This window comes from Colossoma macropomum, unplaced genomic scaffold, assembly GCF_904425465.1.
Source record: "Colossoma macropomum unplaced genomic scaffold, Colossoma_macropomum, whole genome shotgun sequence".
Classification (NCBI taxonomy): Eukaryota; Metazoa; Chordata; class Actinopteri; order Characiformes; family Serrasalmidae; genus Colossoma; species Colossoma macropomum.
In genome coordinates, this window is record NW_023495965.1 from 1,124,453 (window position 1) to 1,149,155 (window position 24,703).

The 24,703-nt window shown below is 42.3% G+C and overlaps 2 protein-coding genes across 3 annotated transcripts; both read left to right on the forward strand.

The window, feature by feature from the left end:
* Window positions 1-1,434: 1,434 nt before the first annotated feature.
* LOC118803817 (amine sulfotransferase-like) lies at window positions 1,435-14,181 on the forward strand. Of its 2 annotated transcripts, none has more exons than XM_036564322.1 (6): window positions 1,435-1,657; window positions 6,441-6,643; window positions 7,881-8,007; window positions 10,223-10,317; window positions 11,905-12,085; window positions 12,889-14,181. In XM_036564322.1, the coding sequence occupies exons 1-6, from the start codon at window positions 1,492-1,494 to the stop codon at window positions 13,014-13,016; spliced, it is 900 nt and encodes a 299-aa protein (XP_036420215.1). In that variant the 5' UTR covers window positions 1,435-1,491; the 3' UTR covers window positions 13,017-14,181. The 2 variants fall into 2 exon arrangements, with proteins under 2 accessions (XP_036420215.1, XP_036420214.1); XM_036564321.1 differs by lacking the exon at window positions 1,435-1,657 and adding an exon at window positions 2,088-2,320.
* Window positions 14,182-14,644: 463 nt separating this feature from the next.
* On the forward strand, window positions 14,645-21,726 carry wdr83os (WD repeat domain 83 opposite strand). Its single transcript, XM_036564323.1, has 4 exons — window positions 14,645-15,494; window positions 18,281-18,386; window positions 19,830-19,927; window positions 21,066-21,726. Exons 1-4 carry the CDS (start codon window positions 15,445-15,447, stop codon window positions 21,130-21,132), a joined length of 321 nt encoding a protein of 106 aa, XP_036420216.1. The 5' UTR covers window positions 14,645-15,444; the 3' UTR covers window positions 21,133-21,726.
* Window positions 21,727-24,703: the final 2,977 nt, after the last annotated feature.

The following is a 24,703-nucleotide window of genomic DNA, read 5'->3' on the forward strand; positions in this document are numbered from 1 at the left end:
CCTAGAGTTATTATTGTGATTTTGCAGTGCTATTTTAATGTAATTATGTACTGAATTACATAATTAGATATGTAATGAATTGTATTTAAATCATATCGATAGGTTTGAGTCTGCACTTCCAATTTTTCCTATCAAAAATTCCAAAAAACAGCAAAAAAAACAAGTCTGCACAGCACTACACACACTTTATACCCCTCTAGCCCACGCTTAGCATTGGGCATGGAGACCTTGGGCTCATGTGTTACATAAGCAGACATGTGATATTAGTTTGAACTGCGATTGAAAAGTGAAAGGTAAGCTGGAGGAGTGCTCTCACATGCGGTCATGTTCTTTGGGTCAACTGTTAGATCTGTCTTGCAGTTTAATGAAGCAGGATTCAGGAAGCTCCACAGTGAATGGTTTTAAGGAGGGATGAACGGAAAGGTTGGCGCTGATGGCACCCATAAGTGACAGGGTGCACTGATGACATCACAATGGCCAGTAAGTGACAGGCTGCATTGATGACATCACCATGACCCATTAGTGACAGCCTGCACTGATGACATCACAATGGCTTATAAGTGACAGGCTGCACTGATGACATCACAATGGCTTATAAATGACTTTCTGCATTGATGACATCACAATGGCCACCTGGAGACACTCTGCACTGATGACATCACAATGACCCATACATGACAGGCTTCACTGATGACACCACGATGACCCATAAGTGACCGGCTGCACTGATGACATCACAATGGCCCACACGTGACAGCCTTCAGAGATGACATCACAATGACCCATTGGAGACGTTCTGCACTGATGACATCACAACGGCCCATTGGAGACAGTCTGCATTGATGACATCACAACAGCCCATTGGAGACAGTCTGCACTGATGACATCACAATGGCTTATAAATGGCAGGCTGCATTGATGACATCATAATGGCCCATTAGAGACAGTCTGCACTGACGACATCACAATGACCCATACATGACAGGCTACAGTAATGACATCATAATGACTCAGAAATGACAGTCTGCATTGATGACATCATAATGGCTTACAAGTGACAAGTTTTTATGGTGACATCGCCAATGGCCCATTGGAGACACACTGCACTGATGACATCACAATGGCCCATTGGAGACACACTGCACTGATGACATCACAATGGAGACTAGAATTTCAATCACACTGGATATTCCACCTAGTAAGCAAATGGGAAAAATGCAAAACTTTAACTTTCAATATTTCCTGAATTCAAAGTCTAATAAAAAAAAAAGAAGAAAAAAATTGTTGACAAGTTTGAGTTTTGCGTAACTCAGGTGATGAAAACATCAGATTCGTGCCTCGTATGTTTACTCTTTAGAAGATAAATACAGGTGATAAGATCCTTTTACTGAGTTCGAAGGTTAGCAGAAAGCTCACAAATCAGCACTATATAAACTGGACTGGGTGAGATTAGAGATTAGTAGCATTTCCCAGCATATCTGTTCCTAAAACATGGCTCAGCACGAGTACAAACAGCTCAGCGACAAGCTCTTCACCTACAGAGGAATGGTCTACCCTCTGGTCGATACACATGACCAGACCCTCATGTACTTGGACAATCTGGAGGCGTTTGAGATCAGGGATGATGATGTGTTTGTGGTCACCTTTCCTAAATCCGGTGAGTGAGATGTTTGGCTCAGTGCTGCTCTCTGAATATCTCCACTCGACTCAGTCGATCACGATACGACCTGGACCAGCTAAGGCTTTTTGTGTGTGGACGAGCCAGTGGACCGGTGATGGTAGATGGTGCTCATAATGATTTGATTAAAATGACCTGTTATTTAGTATGTCTGCATTCTGTATACTCTATGCATCATGTAGTCTAGAAGGTTCCGCATATCCCCTAAGGGAGTTCATAGTGTGATTGCATCACAGATAGCAGAGGAAAGGTTATGTTTTCCACACTGCTGGTGCTATTTTGAAATCAGAAATGTATTAGTGCCACATATGTTTACTCTTTAAAAGATACATATGAGATAGAAGATAAGAGAACTTTACTGAGATCAAAGGTTAGCTGTAAGCCCTCCAGCCGGTGCCATATAAAGTCAGTATATGTGAGTTTAAAGGAGTTCAGCTCAGCTCATCCCAGATCTGCAGGTCCATTTCCCTGAAAGCATGGCTCAGCAAGAGTACAAGGAGCTCAGTGACAAACTCTTCACCTACAGAGGAGCGGTTTTCACTCTCGATGATAGATATTACCTGACCCCAGAGTACCTGGACAGTCTGGAGCATTTTAAGATCAGAGATGACGACGTCTTTGTTGTCACTTTCCCTAAATCTGGTGAGTGGGATGTTCTGTTGGATGGATCGGCTAGCTACCATTCAGGTGGCTTTGTTCTTTATTTATGTGCTTTTATTGTGAACCTAATGAATATATGGTGGATGTACATGTTCACAAACAGTTATTGGCAAAAAAAGGCACTTACAGTGCTTTCCAAAAATATTGGCACCCTTGAAAAATTTGAGCAAAACAGGTTGTACAAAAATCTTTAACACTTATCATTTTTGATCTTTCGCTCAAAGTATTAGCAAAGAGCTAAACTTTTTTTGGAGTACGGTGATTGAAAAAAAACAAAATCTTATCAGGAAATAAATATTATTCTCAAATCTGTTCATTTTACATTTTCTGCAGCCTCCCTTTGCAAAGATACCAGCTCTGGGTCTCTCCTGTAACAGTTAATGAGACTGCAGAACACATGGCACAGGATCTGAGATCGTTCCTCGATACAGAACCTCTCCAGATCCTTAAGATTCTGAGATCCACACTGTGGACTCTCCTCTTCAGCTCTTTATCCCACAGGTCTTCTGTGGGGTTTAGGTCAGGGGATTGGGGTGGCCATGGCAAAACCTTAATTCTGTGGTCAGTGATCCATTTTTGGATCATTGTCCTGCTGGAAGATCCAAACTATGGCCCGGTTTAAGCTTTCTGGCTGAGGCGGTCAGGTTTTGATTTTATTTTTGCTGGTATTGATGGAGTCTGTGATGCCGTGCATCTGAATAAACTGTCCAGGGCCTTTGAAAGAAAAACAGCACCACAGCATCACAGATCCACCACCTCTGGTGTCTGTTACCAAAAACCTCTATTTTGGTCTCATCTGGCCGCAGAAAACATTCCCACTGAAAGTCCCAGTAACATTGGCAAATTTTAAGAGCTTGAGTTTGTTGTCTTTGACACCTGGTTCTAGTTTTCAGATCCTCCATAAAGGCCTTCATTACCTGGATCAAGTGTGTCAGAGTTGGAGCCAAGCTCTGCAGGGTGGTAGATCTCCAGGACCAGGACTGAGCACCTCCGATGTAGACAGTGTAGAGTTTTATCCTGCCTGACGAAGCCCCAGTTGTGTAGAAATGCTATTTGGCATTCAGAAAGGTGTGCAGGCATTCTCTGCTTTCTATGACTATTTTTATAAGTACCTATTCGCAAGAGGGTCAGTGACGATTCTAGGACTGTATAAATGAGGTGGCTATTGGGTTACCATGGCAATATTATGTGAAAAAATTAAGTATAATTATCAAAAATGACCCAGGGAATTTCTGGGGCTCAAAGATGACCCAACTATTGATCAAAATGACCCAGAAAAGAGGTTTCTTTTTCACCAGCTTCGCATTAAAATGTTCCATTCGACCTTAAGTGGTGCAGCAGTTACCTTCGGTACAGTAATAAGACTTAGAAGCAAAGCAGTGCTGCAACATTTAAGGTGCAACAGGTCAAGTCAAAGTTTATTGTTATAGCGCTTTTTACAACAGGTGTTGTCGCAAAGCATCTTTACATCAAAATCTGGGTCCGGGTCCCCATGAGCGTCGCCAGTGGTGACAGTGGCAACGAAAAACTCCCTAAGAGCAAAAGGAAGAAACCGTGAGAGGAACCAAGACTCAAAAGGGGAACCCATCCTCCTCTGGACCACACTGGATAGCAAACAATAACAGCAGAGAATGAGGTTTGACCATCAGTATACGATACAGTAAAGGGGGAAAGCAGGAGAAGCAACGTCTATGATTAAAAACTGGTGTGCGTAAAATCAAAAAAGCATTAGACCTTGGGTTTGATGACCTTTGACAAAAGATTTGACAAACTCATCTGTGTTGACAGAACACCTAACCTTTACTAGCGGCTGGCAAGGCTCCGTTTGCTCACAAGTTATATCATGACATCGTGGCAAAGACTGTGTTTAAACAGGCCGGTCAACAGCGGGAGAGTAGCGTAAGTGGGACAAATACCAAAGCATTTACTCTTGTTGACCTGAATGACCTGAATGGTGATTCTACATAAGTTTGATAGGAGAAATGAGCAGAGAATAACCTCAACACTGCTTCCAGTTACAATGCAAAGCTGGATTATAAAATAACAGTCATTAGTAATATATTAGCCTAAGGGGACTCTGCGTAAATACGTGGGGGACATGGTAGCCAGTTACATGAATGAAAGGGGCCAATCAGATTTCAGAGACTGCCAGCTGCTACCGCGACCACGCCTGCCTTAGCACTGGACACCGCAGCTTTCCTCCAGGGTTATTTTCCATATTTTTGTGTAACACCTTGTTAAACACACCTGGCCTGACTCCTCACACCCTTCATAACAGCAAAATGGAGAAATCATTATAGGACAACCCTAAAACCTGCTGGACAGGTGTGTAGAACCACGACTGGACACCTCTGACCTATAAGCTGCTGTTATATTTGCTCTTCTATGCTGATCTCTAGACGACTTCATTGACATCTCTGCTCCGTGGCAATGACTGCCTAATCATCTGTGTGAGATAAGAGGCAGATGTATGGGGACGAGCTGGCGTGCGAGTTGGAAAAGAGCAGTATAATTCAGTAATAACTGTGATATAACAGCAGTGAGAGTGAGTGAAGGAATGTTTGAGTAACACTGATTTCGCAAGTCTTACTCAACTGTTTCATTTAAGCTCTTTATGTGCAGATCACCAGGCTGATCACTCACATCGTCACCCCTGTGTTTAGCCTGTGTGTGATTGCAGGAGGTGTGTCAGAGGCAGCAGGACACCGACCAATCACAAGCAGATACAGCTGACACTGACACAGCAAGTTACGGTTTAATGTTATAGTTGGAAATGTTTCAGTCTTGGACAAGAATTGAATTATATCGGTCTCGTCTCTGTCTCAACATCATTTGGACTCTGTCTTGTCTCAGTCCCGATATCATTTGGACAGTTTTGTCTCAGTCCCAACACCATTTGGACTCAGTCTTGTCTCAGTCTCAACATCACTTGGTTTTGGTCTTGTCTCAGTCCTGATATCATTTGGACTTGGTCTTGTTTCAGTTCAGACATCATTTGGAATCAGTTTTGTCTCAGTCTGGACATAATTTGGAATCGGTCTTGTCTCAGTCTGGACATAATTTGGACTCGGTCTTGTCTCGGTCTGGACATAATTTGGACTCGGTCTTGTCTTGGTCTGGACATCATTTAGACTCTGTCTTGTCTCAGTCTGGACATCATTTGGAATCGGTCTTGTCTTGGTCTGGACATCATTTAGACTCTGTCTTGTCTCAGTCTGGATATCATTTGGACTCGGTATTGTCTCAGTCTGGACATCATTTGGAATCAGTCTTGTCTCAGTCTGGACATCATTTGGACTCGGTCTTGTCTCAGTCTGGACATCATTTGGAATCAGTCTTGTCTCAGTCTCAATATCATTTAAACTTTTTTCGGAAAGTTAGAGATTTTTTTCTACTATTTTTGAATATAAACAAAACCTTCAAACAGAATAAAACAATCCTTTCTTTAAATAATCTGTTCGCTACTGATTGAAGATCTAATTGATATTTCCTTGATGGCATAACTGAGTGTTATTTGTTTGTTGATATTGATTGGTTCCAGAATTCAAACATCCCTTAAGTGCAGACAGGAATATCATTATTACTGTGTTCTTACTTATAATAAAAATGGATGTGTGTGGTTTGGTTTATATTCAGTTGATTTTAGGTGGTGATTCTACATAAGTTTGATAGGAGAAATGAGCAGAGAATAACCTCAACACTGCTTCCAGTTACAAAGCAAAGCTGGATTATAAAATAACAGTCATTAGTAATATATTAGCCTACACGTTATTTGATGCTACATTTTACAAACTATATCATAAAATATCTTATTACGTGATTAATATGTATCATAAATAATGAAAGATAATGAATGTACAATGAACTACAAACAAATTAAGGTTTTTTCTTCTTTCTTCATTTTATTTTATATTCTGAAAACATCTTAATCTGGTCTTGGTCTTGACGTGGACTTGTCTCTAGGGGCTGTGGGGGACACTCTCTTTATATCAGATGTGCTGTAGAACAAGATGAAGCTGCAGGAAATCTTTCAGGGCTAGAGCTGTGATCTTTCTCTTTTCTTCTCTTCCTCCTTTCATCTGTCCAAATCCTGCCATCTCAGGGACGGTGTGGACGCAGCGGATCATGACTCTGCTGTATGAGGAGGATTTCCCAGAGTCAAAGAATCAGATGACGCTTGAGCAGATGCCGTGGCTGGAGTTTCTGCAGAAAGGACATGATTATAACACCCGTCCATCACCCAGACTCTTCTGCTCCCACCTGCACGAGCACCTGATGCCCCGCGGCCTGCAGGGGAAAGGCAAGGTCAGTTAGTTCAGGAGACCACTTTATCAGAAACCCCTCTAATGTAGCGCCACATTGCTGGTGTTCATTTAGAGACTGTAGACCCGCTGCTGATGCACAGTTTCAGTTATTGATCCTCCAGCTCTTCATCAGTGGTCAGATTCTGACTACAGAGGTGCTTTTGTCTGGATATTTTTGGTTAGTGGTTAGCCAGTTAGTGGACGAACAAGGTGAGTGTTTCTAATAAAGTGGCCAGTTAGTAGATGAACAAGGTAGGTGTTTCTAATAAAGTGGACAGTTAGTGGACGAACAAGGTGAGTGTTTCTAATAAAGTGGCCAGTTAGTGGATGAACAAGGTAGGTGTTTCTAATAAAGTGGCCAGTTAGTGGACGAACAAGGTGAGTGTTTCTAATAAAGTGGCCAGTTAGTGGATGAACAAGGTAGGTGTTTCTAATAAAGTGGCCAGTTAGAGGACGAAAAGGGTTGGGATTTCTAATAAAGTGGCCAGTTAGTGGACGAACAAGGTAGGTGTTTCTAATAAAGTGGCCAGTTAGTGAAAGCACAAGGTTGGTGTTTCTAATAAAGTGGCCAGTTAGTGGACGCACAAGGTAGGTGTTTCTAATAAAGTGGCCAGTTAGTGAAAGCACAAGGTGGGTGTTTCTAATAAAGTGGCCAGTTAGTGAAAGCACAAGGTAGGTGTTTCTAATAAAGTGGCCAGTTAGTGAAAGCACAAGGTAGGTGTTTCTAATAAAGTGGCCAGTTAGTGGACGAACAAGAGAGGTGTTTCTAATAAAGTGGCCAGTTAGAGGACGAAAAGGGTTGGGATTTCTAATAAAGTGGCCAGTTAGTGGAAGCACAAGGTGGGTGTTTCTAATAAAGTGGACAGTTAGTGAAAACACAAGGTGGGTGTTTCTAATAAAGTGGCCAGTTAGTGGACGAACAAGGTAGGTGTTTCTAAAAAAATGGCCAGTTAGTGGAAGCACAAGGTGAGTGTTTCTAATAAAGTGGCCAGTTAGAGGACGAACAAGGTAGGTGTTTCTAATAAAGTGGACAGTTAGTGAAAACACAACGTGGGTGTTTCTAATAAAGTGGCCGGTTAGTGGACGAACAAGGTAGGTGTTTCTAATAAAGTAGCCAGTTAGAGGGCGAACAAGGTAGGTGTTTCTAATAAAGTGGCCAGTTAGTGGATATCTACACACTACTGGTAGAACTATTACAGACATTTACAGACTCTGATGCTGCTTGTCTTCAATCCCAGATCATCTACGTCACCAGGAACCCCAAAGACATCATGGTCTCGTACTTCCACTTCTCTAAGATCATGAAGAAGTTGGAGTGTCTGGACACGTACAACGACATGCTGGACAAATTCTTCACTGGATGGAGTGAGTCGTTTTCACACCTCACACTAAATCTCTCTTTCAGTCTTCAGTCTTCTGCTACGTTGGTGTGGAATCAGCCAGACTTAGCTAATTTCTGCTTCATCACTAAGAATCTAGAGTGGTGAGAAGTTCAGCTGAATCCAGTTTAATCCGGTTCATCCTGCAGGAGTTACCTTAGTAATTCAGTTATCCTGCAAACAATGACACAGAAACATGAGGTCAATCAACCCCAACTCATCTGCAGGCCGTCTGGCCACATCATGGATTTCACTGAACAAAGTCAAGCAGAAACCTTAATTTAACCCAATCAACCATCCAACATTTCAAAGATGTGCTGTGATTGTTTTATTAGTTTAATGTTAAATTATAAGGCATCTTAATTACTGAGTGTCACTGTTTACAGAGCTGAGCTGAAATATTAACACTATTAATACAACAATAAAAATAATATTCAGTTTTAAATCAACTAGTTTTGTGGTGATGAATTACAACATGTTCATTTTTTGTAAGATGTACTTTTTATGTTCATTTTGTAAAAACAAATCATATTCCTACATTTCCATCAAATCTATGAATTATAGATACATCATGGATTAAAACTGAGGTCTTTAATAAAGCAAAGGGTTCTGTATAGGTGAAATATGGTTCTTTGCATGGTGAAATGGTTCTTCAGACTGATGAAGATAGCTTTAGATGGTTCTATTTTTCTATATAGAGCCTTTTTGAAAAGGGTTCTGTATAGCACCAGTTTGATAGCCTAAGAATAGAAGAACCCTTTTTGGTGCTATACAGAACCATATACAACACATTCTCCATCAATCTGAACAAACATTTCACCATGCAGAGAACCATTGAAACATGCAAATGGTTCTTTGAGTGATCATGGTTCCACATAGAGCCATTTTCTTTAGTAAAGAACCCTTGAAGAACCATTTATTTTAAACACACTTTCTGCAGCATTGTAATAGTTAATTGGTAAATCCAACATTTTCCTCTTTACAGCTGTTATTTGTTGTTTTTCAAGTGCATCATATTAATCAGACACAGAATATTAAAGTTTATAGTTTAAAGTTTGAAATACGATTTTCCTCCTCTGTGAAAATAAATGGATTTTTAGTGGTGAAACTGATTTGAACTGATGATGCAGCATCAAATATTATAAGCAGAAATGATAAAATGTATATTTTTGATCAAAACTTTGGAAAACTATATAAAACATTTCGAACATTGACTGAAAGATCAAACATTAAGATTAAATATAAATATAAAGTACATTCTGCAATAAATAAACCTGATGGGGAAAATTAGTAACATGAATTCAGATGATTTAACGTGAATTTAGCGCTGCATTTATGCCCAGTTAGTGTTTCAGCTCAGTTCAATCGTTCTGTAAGCAGTTAAGCTCACTGAGCTGTTTACCTGCACTTAATAATCCGATACCTGCAGAAAATCAGATTTTGTCGGTAATCCGATCAATGCGTTTACTTGCACTTGGGTAATCAGATAATGGAGAAACTCCAGATCTACATGAGTCAGACAGTAATCAGATTTCTGCTTTACAACCAGCCAATAAACTCACAGAAGAAGACGAGACATAAACGTAGCGTGAAACTCAAACTCTGCGTTTTTAAACATCACACGGCTTTACCTGAAAATACGAACTTACATCATCTAGAAGATGAAGAATATTTAAATCCTTCATTTCACGCTTGGTTTCAGCGTCGCTCCAAAAGTGTTTTGCTGTGTCTCTATATTGCTTATTTCCGGTACCGTCGTCTGTTTCCGCACATGCTCAGACTGAGAAATCCGAAAGAAATCAGAGTAAGAGTTCACACTGAGAAATTTGATTACTGAGCTGAGATCCAGCCTCTTTATCAGATTTCTTAATTGGATTTCTAGATCAGAGTATGGTGTTTACATGACCATTTGAATAATTGGATAACTGCAGAAATCTGATTATGATCGGATTATTAAGTGCATGTAAACTTATTAGAGCAGAGCTTTGGAATTTCACACAGTTCTATAAGCTAAATTGATGTTTTTGCATTGACCCTTAAATCACCTATAAATATTAATGTATAATGTACAAATATAAGAAGTTATAGAAGGAATAAGTTAATGAAAATCAGATTTACTAAATTTCTCCAAATGTAGTCGATCAGTGGTGCTAGTGGCTAAAGTTAGCATTAGCAGTGTTTGCTGTTCATCTCCTGTGCAGTGGTGGGCGGCTGCTGGTTTGACCACGTCAGAGGATGGTACACCAACAGAGACAAATACAACATTCTGTTTCTCAGCTACGAGGAGATGATCAAGGTGAGGCTTTCAGCACAGCTTAAATCCAGCGGTTCTTATGCTAAGTAGATATTAGAAAATTTCACATTAGCTCCTTTAAACACTTCAATTTCCAGTCAAATCAGCAAATCCTTAAGAGATATCTGTGAGGACATCAGATAGAAGATAATCCACCTGAATGAGGTAGGAGTTTCCAAAACTGGAGCTCAAAACTGATTAAAAAATAGAGAAAATGGGTCTCCTAACAACCACCTGGAAGAGCTGGTCGACCCCAAAACTGCCCCCATCAGATAAACAGCACTTAAAGCTTTCATCTCTGAGAGAGAGGAGAAAATCAAGCTGATCAGATCTGAAAACATCCACAGGTGTTTCTGTCCATCCTTCCACTGTGAGAAGACGACTCAGCGCTGTGGGTCTGAAAGGATGTGTAGCTGATCAAGAAGAACCTCACTGAGAAAAGCAGATGAGAACGTCTGACCTAGAACACTGAAACTGGACAGTTGAGATGTGGAGTGAGGTTTTACAGACTGATGAGTCTGAATTTGAGATCTTTGGCAGCAACAGAAGGAAGTGTGTTCACAAAGAAGGACTCTTCAAAGTATCAGTCAAGCCACAGGCGTTACAAAGGAGGAGGAGACGGTCACTGGCTGAAATATGAGTGGGAAAGCTTGTTACTCTCAACATGGTGTCTGTTTACAGAGAAAATCCCGCCCTTCAGGAAAAAGAGCCAATCAGCTTGCCGGTTAGACCATGAGGGGGAAAGCCCCCCTCGTTGTGGAGATCCGTTCAAGCACAGAAGCCAGGATGACCCGAAAAATCATTACAAACTCTTTACGAGGTTTTTGCCAGATTTCATCAGTGATTTCAAATCACAACATTTTTAAACTGTAATTTGACCTTCAGACTGGAGTATTTTGGTCTCTCCTCATTTAGAGAGAGAAGTCTGGTCTTGTAAGGCTGGAAATAACTGCCACCAAGTGAACAGACTCTCCTGTAAGGGCTTCGGTCAAGCACGTGGAGAATCAGCACCAGTTTAGGGACGGAGAACATTTGTTTCTGATTGAAGGAGCTGATAAAAACAAACTAATTCTAACACATCATGCAGTATTTCCTCAAAAATGTTTGATTGGGAAGAAATCAATTCTACAGCAAAGATAATGTCTCCAAGCAGCCTGCTGAAAAGGTCAAGACTTATCAAACAAAGAAGCTGAACGATGGACTGACCACCCCAGAGTCCAGACCTCAACACCACTGAATGTGTTTGATTACTTCAGAAAATCATCAACCAGCTTCTAAGACTGAACTTTGGAGGTGTGTCTGCAGATTCTTTGAGGAGCTGAAAGTGAGTCTCCTGAAAATAGAAGCTGGAATAAAGGCAAAGAGTGACTCACTGACTCACACAGCTGGGATTAGATGTAGTTGCTGAGGATTCTGGGTAATTTTCAGTTGAATATGAGTTTTCTGTTTTTTCCTGATGCTGAAAGTGAGTAACTTGGACTTATTGGCTGTTTTGACTGGAAATGAAATAAACGAAGGGTCTCTAATTTGTACAGTGCTGTAGGTGAACTATCACAGCGCTAACTGACACTCATGGTGTTTGTGTTTCAGGACCTGAGGGCTGCGGTGGTCCGGATTTGTGAGTTTGTGGGGAAGAACCTGTCGGACGCTGCCATCGACAGTGTGGTGGAGAGAGCCAGCTTCAACTACATGAAGGAAGACCCCAAAGCCAACTATGAGTTCATACCTGAGAGCGACAAGGTCCCCGGGAGGGGGAGTTTCCTCCGCAAAGGTAAGAATTTCACAGTTATGCTGGAAATATACAGTATTGTATCTTAGCAACAAGCGCAATAACAATGCAGTGCATCTGTTAGACATAACTCACGTTATCTCATGCTGTCATTTCTACTGACGGGCTGCTTATAACGGAAAATATCGCTGTGCAAAAGTCAGAGACCACCAGTCAAAACAGCCATTATAATCCCAGCTGTGAGAGTCAGTGAGTCACTCTCCCTTTATTCCAGCTTCCATTCTGTTCAGGAGCCTCACTTTCAGTTCCTCAAAGAATCTGCAGACACACCTCCAAAGTTCAGTCTTAGAAGCTGGTTGATCATTTTCTGAAGTAATCAAACACATTCAGTGGTGTTGAGGTCTGGACTCGGGGGTGGTCAGTCCATCGTTCAGCTTCTTTGTTTGATGTGTCCGTCTCCTTTTCTCAGTGAGGTTCTTCTTGATCAGCTACACATTTTTTTCTCCTCTCTCTCAGAGATGAAAGCTTTAAGTGCTGTTTATCTGATGGGGGCAGTTTTGGGGTCGTCCAGCTCTTCCAGGTGGTTGTTAGGAGCCTCGTTTTCTCTGTAGCTTTTAATCAGTTTTGAACTCCAGTTTTGGAAACTTCACTTAATTTCCTTTGACTTTCTCCGTCTTTCTGCGAGTGGATCATCTGATTTCCTCACAAATATGTCCTGACACATGAATGATTTGTACTTAAAGGCTGTTTTGACTGGAATTTGTATAAATGATGAGGGTCTCTGACCTCTGCACAGTGCTGTGTATGAGGTCAGTGTGTAAGTGCCTGCTGTTCTGCTGTTGTAGGTACAGTGGGAGACTGGAGAAACTCTCTAACGGTGGCGCAGAACGAACGCTTCGACCGAGTGTTCCAGGAGAAGATGAAGGACGTCCCTCTGGAGATTGTGTGGGACCTCACTGAGCTAAAGGGCTGAAACTCAAACTCTGATCATGCCTCACTTTATACTTACAGGAATAACTTGGTAAAAAAATCACATGTACTCAATTCTCCACTTTTCCAGATGGTTCTTCAAGGGTTCTTTTGTGAAGACAGTGGTTCTACATAGTGAACCACATGGTGAAATCATTCTTCAGACTGATGGAGAACGAGTCGTGCACCAGTTTAAATCACCATGATAGAAATCCATTAGTCTATTAGTCCTGTTAACCATGTGGGCTATCATAGCAACCACCAGCTATTACCTAGCAACCACAAGGGACACCATAGAAACCACATAGCAACACTTGAACAGCCACCAAGCAACACCCTGGCAATCATTTATCACCACCTTTGCCACTACCTCAAATTCCATAGTAACCGTTCAGAACCTTTTTGAAAAGGGTTCTATATAGAACCAAAAAGCGTTCTTTTATTGTATACAAGCTTGACATCGTAACAGAAGCAGAACCCTTTTTGATGCTGTATAGATCTATATACAGCACATTCTGCATCAATCTGAAACACCATTACACCGTGGCATGCGAAGGGTTCATGGTTCTATCTAGAACCACTGTCTTACTAAAAGAACCCTTGAAGAACCAAAAAAGAACTTTTTTAAGAGTGTCAATCAGCCAAGACATGTTTGGTGACCAAATTTTGATTCTTAAGCTTAACACTGGAGCTGCAAAGCTAATGATGCTAACACTAGAAGTCAATAGTCACCCAAATCTTTTCTGTAAATGGATCTCCAGATCTTCCCTTAGCTCTGTCGAACTCGCACCCAGGTCTTCATTACAGTGGGACCGAACTGAAGATTCATGAATAGAAACAACAGAACCCTGCAGAACAGTCACTGCGTCCTAAACCACGTCTGCACCACCTTAATGACGAGCTGGATGTGAGTCTGACTGAGCTGAGAGCAGATCTGGAGGTGTATTTACAGAAAAGATTTGGGTGACTATTGACTTTTAGTGTTAGCGACATTAGCTGCATGGATACTAAGCATGTCCTGGCTGGTCTACATCTGGGGGAGGTGGAGAACTCTGCACATTTGATTTTTCATTGTTTGCAAACTGTATAAAATATTTGTTTTCTGAACCTCTAAGATTAGTAGAGCAGTAATCTGCATATTCTGTTCATAAAGATCAACAAAATCTTAATCTGTCAGTTCCCCATAAAGTCCATTTACAGGTTTATGATATAAAATTGTACGTCAACATTCACCACATGTTTAGATTAAATGTAATGACCCCACATGCTAATTCTAGTACCACATACTCAATCAAAGTCACATTAAGGCTAAAGGTCTCCAGTGTATTAGCACTGTCCAATAAAACCATCTGCACAAGCAGCCATTCAGCCTCACTCTTCTGACCAGCACCACCCGACACCCGACAAAGGCAACTGCTTTAGCTGCACAATCACTGCATTTTCTACAAGAAATGAACTTTTCTAGTTCAGATTGAAAATATGTATTACTCATATTCTGCCATCCTGTTCTATAATATAAGATTTTTGGTTTTCCAGATGTGTGCATAAGACTGTATACATATGGTTATGAATGTAAATAGTACAACACATATATCAATTATAACTGTAGTGCTATATATATATATATATATATATATATATAAAATTCAAGCCTGACACTTTATGATATGTGTGCATATGTTACCATACATCAGGTTTCCATGTGGGTTTTGTCACCACAGTAACATACTTTTACTACATGAAGTGTTTAAAGGAAATGTCAATCGATTTCCCCAAAATTCTGCATAATTAATTGGTTAAGCTGTAAACAGAGTCATTCAGAGTGGTTTGCTGTGGGTTCGCTGCTGTTTTAGCCTCATCAGCACTGCATATAAACAGGGCACTGAAACATTGCTGAACAGTGCAGCACAGTTAAGAAGGGGGAAAACAATCATAAAATAAATAAATAGATAAAAATGCAGTTTAATGAGTTTAATGATTTTTTACCTATCCTAATTTAATTTCTAATTTGATTTTTTATTCAATGATTTTCTCCGTTGTTTTCCGTTGTTTTAATCATGTTTTTACTTTCTTCACTCATTTATTTTACTTTTCTAAACATCTCTTTATTCTCCGGCGCTGTGTTCTCCCATTTATGACAGCAGTGTATAAAAGGTGCTATATAAATAAACTTGCCTTGCCTTAAGGTTATCAGTTTTGGGGCTTTTTATACTTTTCACTTTTTCAACAAATGAACCTCCATCTTTCACACAGTCTGTCGTTCATGTGGTTTGGAGACTTTTATTTTGCCACAGAGCCGGAAGTCAGTCCGGTTCCCGCAGCTGAGCTCGGTGTCGGCTGTCGAGCTTCGTCCGTGCTGAGTTTCGGTCAGACCGGTTAAACCGCGCGGATAAAGAGCGGAGGGTCCTGAAACAGCAGGGCGGAGGGGCAGAATGAGCGCTAACAGCATGGCGGACCCGCGGAGACAGAATAAGATATTCCGGTGAGTTTAATGAAGAAGGTTAACGGCTCGGACTGTAAACAAAGCTGCGGCTTCGCTACCGGGACACCGGGACACCGGGATCAGCGGCCTCGCTGACTTACTAAACAATAAAGGCGATAAACGGAGCGCTGCGACGCGGTTTTGGGTCATTTTACTCGTATTTTCTCGTGTTTTCTCATGTTTGCTCGTGTTTACTCGTGTTTACTCGTATTTTCTCGTGTTTACTCGTGTTTAATCGTGTTTACTCGTGTTTAATCGTGTTTACTCGTGTTTTCTCATGTTTACTCGTGTTTTTCGTGTTAACACTAATGCTAAACTACAACGAGCCTGGGCCTCGCCATCTTTAACAGTTAGACCAATCAGAGGCCGCAACGTCAGCGTATGGCGTCATCCATACTCATCCGGGCCAGTCAGAGACCGCGACGTCAGCGTAGGACGTCCTCGAGGTTGTAGCTCCTAATACTGTTAATAATGCTGTTATTAATACTGTTATTAATGGTGCTAAAACCGGCCGAGGACGCATTAATAAAGATAAGCTGCGTGTTTATGAGGGTAATGAATGGACATGGTGTGTTCAGTTAATTGGTGCAGGCTTAGCTGCATCAGTTTGGAGTGAGGCTGAATCAGATTATGAGGATTATTAATCCTGTAGTCTCTCATCGCCAGACCAGTTTCCATTCAGACATTCTGCGAATGTTATGTGCAGAAAAACGTGAATTAAGTCGTGTTTCCATCCTCCACAGTCATGAGAAGAGGCTTCAGATGCCGTAGGCTGCTGAGATCAGGCACTGCATCCAAACAGCTTTCAGAGATTTACCTGCTTTAACCCTTTAAACTCCTTGGGACCACCGGTGGTTCCAAAACGCACCTCGTCATATTCTTCATAACTTTTATATTTCATAAGCTGCATTCTAAAGGTGGGGGTCGTATGAGAGCTGTAACTGTCCTCTTTCCAGTCTAATAGATGGGTGATGTAATTTTAAACCCTTATAATAAAAGAAGCTGAAGTTTTTTTTTCTACTGAAAGTCGACCCATTTTTCCACAAATGTGGGCTATAAACTATAAACAGATGGCGTCTCTTCAGTGATCTGCTCTGGAAACATTATTTTTATAAAATAATACAAAAAGCGTCTAAGATTTTTGGCTTTCAGCAGTAAATTATAAGCATATAGCAATATGTGTATCATAAAACACATGTTCTGTTAATTTGAGTGAAGCTTTTACAAAAATAAATAAAATAAAAATGTACATTTATTTCATGCCGTTACTGAATAATTTGCCTCACGATTTGGTCATGAAAATTCAGATGGACAAACCAAAATATATCCATGAGCATAAGAGGTTAAGCAGAATCATCTTTACGGTCGTCTGCCGTCTTTTTATGGTCGTGTTTGTGCAGCTCAGAGGCGCCGGGCAGGACGAGCAGTGGCCACCTAATGTGGGCTGAAGTCTCCGTGCCCCCCCAACGACGTCCACCTCGCATCTGGGAACACAAACACACCACACAGTTCTGGAGCTCACTGTGCAGAGAACCAGCTTTTATTAGGCGTTTGAGAACCAGACCAGCCTTTAATAAGCTGTATTACACTATACGTCATTATTGTGATGAATTATGTCATAAGATGCTTTTCTGAGCGTGTTACGTGGATCGTCAGACACTGACCAACTGCATGTTTATCTATAAAGAGAGCAAAATTAGTCCTGTTTAACTGGGTTTTGGGCCAAATGCTGAATAAAAATCAGCGTTCACAGTTCTTTGTAGTATTTTTTTAAATGCAGCACTACTGGCTCTTTTTCTCTGTTCCAACTGATCAGATGTTTTAAAAAATAACTATTGAAAAACTTCTCCACCTCATCCAAGCGAAAATTTTGAGATATCTCAGACTTTTCCGTTCCGATTATTTTATTTTTTTTTGCATGTTCAAAGTTCGCAAGAACTCATTGGAAAACCCGCCACAGTGATGGCAGCTCTGGCTGAGGCTGGGCAATAAGACAATATTTATCGTTATCGTGATAAATTGAGTCACAGGATGTCACAGTGTGCATTTCGGATTATATCATGTTGTGGATGTTAAAACACTTTGCGAGTGCACGTTTGAGCACAGAGAGAGCGTTTTTAGTCCTGATGAACTGGATTTAGGGCAGCGCAGTGTGAGAGGTGGAACAGAAATCATCGTATTCATAGATTTTGATGTTATTTTGCGATTGTGATCTAAATTGTGATTGTTTTCTACAAATTGAGGTCCATAACTTTTTTTTTGTGCTGAGAAGCCCAGAATTTCCCCTTTTCTGGCTTGAGGCTTGACCGGTGTTAATGTTGGTACATAAACATTTGAGCCCTTCAGTGAAAACCATCCCGCCCTTTTTTGGATTATCAGTTATTTTCTTTTCTGTTTCATGTGCAAACATTTACATTAAAAAGCCAAAATGTGCTTTATTTCCTTTTTAATGACGCTTTTATGTTAAATACAGGGAATTGAACAATGTCACACCATGCTTATTATATCTGTTTTACCAAAAATGTCACACGTAGTGTGTTTCATTGCAAGGGCTCATATATTAATGTATAAATTGAGACTAAACCCACCTTCATTATCATTACAGAGGAATATAACATTTATTTATGTGACTTATTAACGCCATAAAATGATAAAATGCAGTCGTTTCAGTGCAGTAACCCAGCGTCACCTAAACTCTCTGCTCTTCTAACTACTGGGAAAATTTGAGTGTTGGGTGATCTTTCCCTTTAAACATGTTCTAAAGCAGGTTTTGTTTGTTTGTGCAGCTACAAGCCCCCCAGCACAGACTCCAACCCCACGCTGGAGGACCCCACCCCAGACTACATGAACCTGCTCGGCATGATCTTCAGCATGTGTGGACTGATGCTCAAGGTGACCTGCAGCTTCAGACTGAGCGACTGAGAACGACGTGTTTCCACCAAAACAGTGACGTTTACGCGTTGATGCGGTTTTATCAGAGCGTCAGCTGTGCAGTCGGGTCTGTTTATCAGAGCTCAGATCACCAAACATGTACTGCGTGTATACATGTGCATATATACAGTGGTGTGCAAAAGTTTGCACACCCCTGGTCAGAAAGGGCCGTCCACATGAAGTGGCACAAATCTGGAATTGTACTGATTTTTCCAAAGCTTTACATAGTTGAGGCTCTTCACAGAGACACCATACATGGTCTGATAACATGGATCAGAGATCAGTTTAGAGATCTAGGAGTCAGGAGGAAATGAACTCCTCCGTTCTAGACTAGTCAGACAGTTATTCTGATAAACTGAGAGTGTGAGGCTGCGTTCACATTAGCAGGCTGAAGTGGCACAAATCTGATTTTTTTGCCCTAATGTGACTCAGATCTGATGTTTTCAGGGCTGTGTGGACACAAATCTAATCTTTTCAAATCCGACCTGAGCCACTTTCATATGTGGTCCTAGATCTGATACGTATCTGAATCGTGGCCGTGTGACCTTAATGTGACGCTCAGATCAGAATTCATGTGCTTTTTGCGCTGCGCCATCATTCAGCGTTACCATGGCAGCAGCGCCGAACAGAAGTTAAAGCCTGTAAACGGTGGAAAAGCAGCTCATCTCACCTTTTTCTCCTTCGTCTCGCTCTAATAATGAAGCTGAGAGCTGATCAGAGTTAATGATCTTCTCAGCGAAGCTCGTTCTGCTCGTTAGTTTGTGCTGATGATGAACGTGATTCATTCACGTGACGTTACTGAGTAGGATGAGCTCATGAGGGTCATTTCAGGACGCCGGTTCACATTAATGACAGATTCTAGTCGCTGACCTAAACGAGTGTGAACCATTGTGTCAGAGAGATCGGATCTGAGCAAAAAATCGGATTTGAGCAGCGAGGCTTGTAATGTGAACGTAGCCTGAGATCATGACTGTAGAACAAAGTCTGTGGGAACAGCGCCCCCTTTACTCTGGGTACGCTGCTTCAGGCAAAAGCCTGTGCTCGTCTGACGGTGCTGTAGAATTAAAATCTCTACAGCTGGGAGCTTTAAAAGGTGGAGTGTCCAGTGAACGGTCACTGGCGTGTGATAGGCAGGGGACTCTTTTGGGTCCGTTTCTGTCCCCAGAGAGATCTAAAAATATCAGTAAATTAAAGGGAAGGTGTATTTTAGTGTCTCCTCCCCCTGTGATTGTCAGAGTGATGCGCTGCAGGAGCTCAGCGTGTCGGCGCTGAGTTTAGAGCAGGACAGACACATCACCTGCAGTTAATCTGGACTGGACTGACCGACTGACTGACAGGACTAAATGTTTAAATCACAGATATTTTTGTTGCTGTACTGAAGTCTGACTGTCTGTGTGTGTCCAGCTGAAGTGGTGCGCGTGGATCGCCGTTTACTGCTCCTTCATCAGTTTCGCCAACTCGCGCAGCTCCGAGGACACCAAGCAGATGATGAGCAGCTTCATGTGAGTAGAACGTCCGTCTGTCTGCGTCCGTGTGTCTGATTAAAATCTCTGCATAATTAAACAGAGAGAGGTTCTCAGTTCTAGAGAACCTTACATTTTGGTCAGAGGTTCTGATCCACAGGTCATCATTCTCTGGACTGTGGATCAAATTTCCGGTCCTGGATTTTGGAACCACTGGCAGTGAACTGACCTGTGGATTGTGACTGATTGGACCGAAAACTGGATTTAGGATTTAGATCTCTGTTCTAATGTGTTTTGTCCAGTGAAGGAAGCAGAAAGACTACCGCACACAGTCTAAAGACTACTGCACACGGTCTAAAGACTACCGCATGCTAAGGCTACCGGACACGGTCTAAAGATTACTGCATGCCATCTAAAGGCTTCCGCACACTGTGTAAAGAATACAGCAGCCGTCTTAAGGCTACCACACACCATGTGAAGAATACTGTAGCTGTCTAATGGCTGTTTCCCAACTACTGAAATCATCTAAAGGTTACCACACACAGTCTAAAGACTACTGCTGATGTCTGCAGGCTGCTTCACAACTACTGCAGTCGACTAAAGACTACCACACACCATCTGAAGACTACTGCAGTCATCTTAAGGCTGCCTCACAACTACTGTAGAGCTGATATCTAAAGGCTACCGCACACTGTCTTAAGACTGCTGCACTCGGCTAAAGGCTTCCGCATACTTACGGCTGCAGCCGTCTAAACGCCACCGCACACTGTCTAAAGGCTACTGCAGCTGACTAAATGCTACCGCACGCCATCTGAAGACTACTGCAGTCGACTAAACACTACCACAACCATCCGAAGACTACTGCAATCATCATAAGGCTGCCTAACAACTACTGTACAGCTGATATCTAAAGACTACCGCACACCACCTGAAGACTACCCACTGTGTAAAGACTACTGCAGCCGTCTAAAGTCCGTGGTTCTCCGTAATGTGGGTTCTGTAAAGCCTTTATTCACTCCTTTCGTGGTGTAAATTTAAAGTGTGAGCTGTTTGGCATTAACTGGATTCTGTACTTCACTGTCTAATCTTTAATGCCCCTTTAATGTTCCTCAGTGTAAACATGGTTACAGTTATGGAGTTGTTGTTTTAACTGTATCTCTGTGTTCTTCTCCTCCAGGCTGTCCATATCAGCCGTGGTGATGTCGTACCTGCAGAACCCACAGCCCATGTCACCGCCGTGGTAACGAAGGTCGCGACCCCGGACTGAGCCACAGCAGCAGAGATGAGAGACAGAGAGACGCAGCAACACACATTATTAGGGAGAGAACTCTGTCCATCTGGCCCGGGAGGGACAGTGAGACTGGCCAGCAGTGAAGCATGACCACCTGACCTTTGACCGCTGTCTCTGGAGCCACTCGGAGTTCCTCTGGTCTCTCCGCGGCTCTGCGGAGATCAGCTGATATTGTTAATACACTGTAGATGCTAATATAAAATAAATGCCAGTTTTTTAACGTGAACTCTGACGTTTCTTGTATGGTGTCATTTTCTGGAAGGTTAGTCAGCAGCTTCACTTCAGCCTTTAGAATTTAGAGCTGACACTTTAATCTTTCAGCTTTTTTAAAGGTAATTAAATTATGCGGTCAGCTATATGATTAAGTACGTTCAGTCACCGTTCTGTATGGACGGGTTCAGATCTGCACTGCTGACTTCTTTTTCTTTAAAGTGTGACAAAAACAGCAAAAATGTAAAGGACTTTTTACATTTTGCTGAAAAAGTCTGTACACATCAATAACTTTACATCCAATTAAAATCATAATAAAACATCTCCTACTCACAAACACTTGTTGTGGTTTGGACTGAATGTTTAGAATTTGCACTCAATTTCTGCACTTGATTCAGTGAGCTGAGTCAGAAATAATTCATATAAATCAGCTGCTTTATTTTATCACCATTTGTAAACTAGACTTAGAGAAATTCCACTAATTTCTCAGAATTTTAAGTGGTTAAGATGTAAACTGAGTGGTTCAGAGTGGTTTGGTGTGAAACGCTCTGTTCTAGATAAACTTACCAAGTCAGAACTGTTGACTGAGACACTGTTTTATGATAGTTTAGAGAACTTAAACTCCATTCATGGTGGAGGGATACATGCAGGGCGCTGTGAGGCAAAATAGTCCCCAAAGAAAACTTATTATTTCAGATTTTCCACTATTTTCCATCATCAACATTCCATATAAACTCAGAAGACTCGTGTAGGTTCACTGGTGGTTCTGGATAGTAAATAAAATGTCTATATCTGTGTTGTAGTCATGGCGACCCCTGGTTCCTATCACCACCACTGTAAAGACATCTGAACCATTTCACACCAAACCACTCTGAATGACTTCATTGTCCACCCTATCAGCTCCACTGACCATATAGTTTCACTCTAGTTCTACAGTTACAGACTGTAGTCCATCTGTTTCTCTGCATACTTTGTTACCCTGTTCTTCAGTGGTCAGGACCCCCATGGACCCTCACAGAGCAGGTACTATCTGGGTGGTGGATCATTCTCAGCACTGCAGTAACACTGACGTGGTGGTGGTGTGTTAGTGTGTGTTGTGCTGGTCTGAGTGGATCAGACACAGCAGTGCTGCTGGAGTTTTTAAACACCTCAGTGTCGCTGCTGGACTGAGAATAGTCCACCAACCAAAAACATCTAGCCAACAGTGTCCTGTGGGCAGCGTCCTGTGACCACTGATGAAGGACTAGAGGATGACCAACACAAACTGTGCAGCAGCAGATGAGCTATCGTCTCTGACTTTACATCTACAAGGTGGACCGACAAGGTAGGAGTGTCTAATAGAGTGGACAGTGAGTGGACACAGTGTTTAAAAACTCCAGCAGCACTGCTGTGTCTGATCCACTCGTACCAGCACAACACACACTAACACACCACCACCACGTCAGCATCACTGCAGTGCTGAGAATGACCCACCACCCAGATAGTACCAGATAATGTATGTAAGAGACTTCAGTCTCAGGTGTTTCACTGCTTTGACAGAGTAACTCTTCACACTGTGCTCGCTCCACAGACGGTCTGGTCTGGTCTGTGTGGATTTGCTGGCTTTAGCTGGGCGTCCAGGCTGCAGCTCAGCTCTGCTGGACGTTCTCCAGGCCTGTCCCTCAGCGCTGAGGAGAATGAGCTGTAATTCTGTGCAGGATTCGATCCCAGCTGCTGCTCAGGAAGAGTTTCTTCCGCTCTGCGTCTGTCGCCGAGCGCTCGGTGACGGTTTAAACTGATCAGTCTGTCCTCGTCTGTTTGTCAGCTGGCAGTGAAATTCCTAAACATTTGGTTCTTGGTTTGGAAGCAGTCAGGATGGCAGTGTGGATTAAAGCTCATTCTGAACTAATTCAGCAGCAGTGTAGTGAAGAAAAATAACCACTAGGGGGCAAGTTAGGACCAAAATGATACTAAAGCTCACAGAACAACTCAGCCATAAAGTTTCTGGTAGAGTCACTTACCACTGTACTAGACAGATAGACAGATAGATAGATAGACAGATAGATAGATAGATAGATAGATAGATAGATAGATGGACGGACGGACAGAAAGATAGATAAATGGATGGACGGACGGACGGACGGACGGACAGAAAGATAGATAGATAGATAGATAGATAGATAGATAGACGGACGGATGGACGAATGGACAGAAAGATAGATAGATGGACGGACGGACGGACAGAAAGATAGATAGATAGATAGATAGATAGATAGATAGATAGACGGACGGACGGACGGACAGAAAGATAGATAAATGGATGGACGGACGGACGGACGGACAGAAAGATACATAGATAGATAGATAGATAGACGGACGGATGGACAAATGGACAGAAAGATGGATGGATGGACGGACGGACGGACGGACAGAAAGATAGATAGATAGATAGATAGATAGATAGATAGATAGATAGATGGATGGACGGACGGACAGACAGACAGAAAGATGGACGGACGGACGGACGGATAGATAGATGGACGGACGGACAGACAGACAGAAAGATAGATAAATAGATATAAATAATAGCACTATAGACTCCTCCCTCTGTGTAGGAGGGGAGGAGCCAAAGCACCACAGACTCCTCCCTCTAAGTAGGAGGGGAGGAGCCAAAGCACTATAGACCCCTCCCACTGTGTAGGAGGGGAGGAGCCAAAGTACCACAGACTCCTCCCTCTGTGTAGGAGGGGAGGGGCCAAGGCACCACAGACTCTCCCCTCTAAGTAAGAGGGGAGGAGCCAAAGCATTAATGGCTCATTCCTCTGACTAAGAGGGGAGGAGCCAAAGCACTACTGACTCATTCCTCTGACTAAGAGGGGAGGAGCCAAAGCATTACTGACTCATTCCTCTGAGTAAGAGGGGAGGAGCCAAAGCATTACTGACTCATTCCTCTGAGTAAGAGGGGAGGAGCCAAAGCATTACTGACTCATTCCTCTAAGTAAGAGGGGAAGCAGCTAAAGCCTGACTCCAATCAAGGGCACCCAAATCACTGCTGGCTCCTCCTCCTCCCTGTAAGGGGGCAGGACAACGTCCTGCTGACTCCTCCCCCTGAACGCAGAGCTGCAGTCATTTGTTTTTTGTTTTTAGGAAAGCGGCTGGGCTCTGCTGTGGGCGAGGGAGCCGAGCTGAGGCAGTGAGTGAGAACCGGAGCCGAGATTAATGGACGGGAGGACAGAGGAGTCTTAATGTGGAGAGGGTGAGCGTCACTGAGGAGACACAGAGGACTCTTTTCTCCAGTGAAGCTGAGGCAGGATGTCCCGGCTGTGAGGATGAGG

Bases quoted from the DNA above. Each gene is read 5' to 3' on its own strand.
- LOC118803817 (XM_036564322.1), top strand. From the start codon at position 1,492: ATGGCTCAGCACGAGTACAAACAGCTCAGCGACAAGCTCTTCACCTAC. The intron at 6,644-7,880 runs GTCAGTTAGTTC...CTTCAATCCCAG, and splicing joins GCCTGCAGGGGAAAGGCAAG to ATCATCTACGTCACCAGGAA. The intron at 10,318-11,904 runs GTGAGGCTTTCA...TTTGTGTTTCAG, and splicing joins GCTACGAGGAGATGATCAAG to GACCTGAGGGCTGCGGTGGT.
- wdr83os (XM_036564323.1), top strand. From the start codon at position 15,445: ATGAGCGCTAACAGCATGGCGGACCCGCGGAGACAGAATAAGATATTC. The intron at 18,387-19,829 runs GTGACCTGCAGC...GTGTGTGTCCAG, and splicing joins TGTGTGGACTGATGCTCAAG to CTGAAGTGGTGCGCGTGGAT. The intron at 19,928-21,065 runs GTGAGTAGAACG...CTTCTCCTCCAG, and splicing joins CAGATGATGAGCAGCTTCAT to GCTGTCCATATCAGCCGTGG.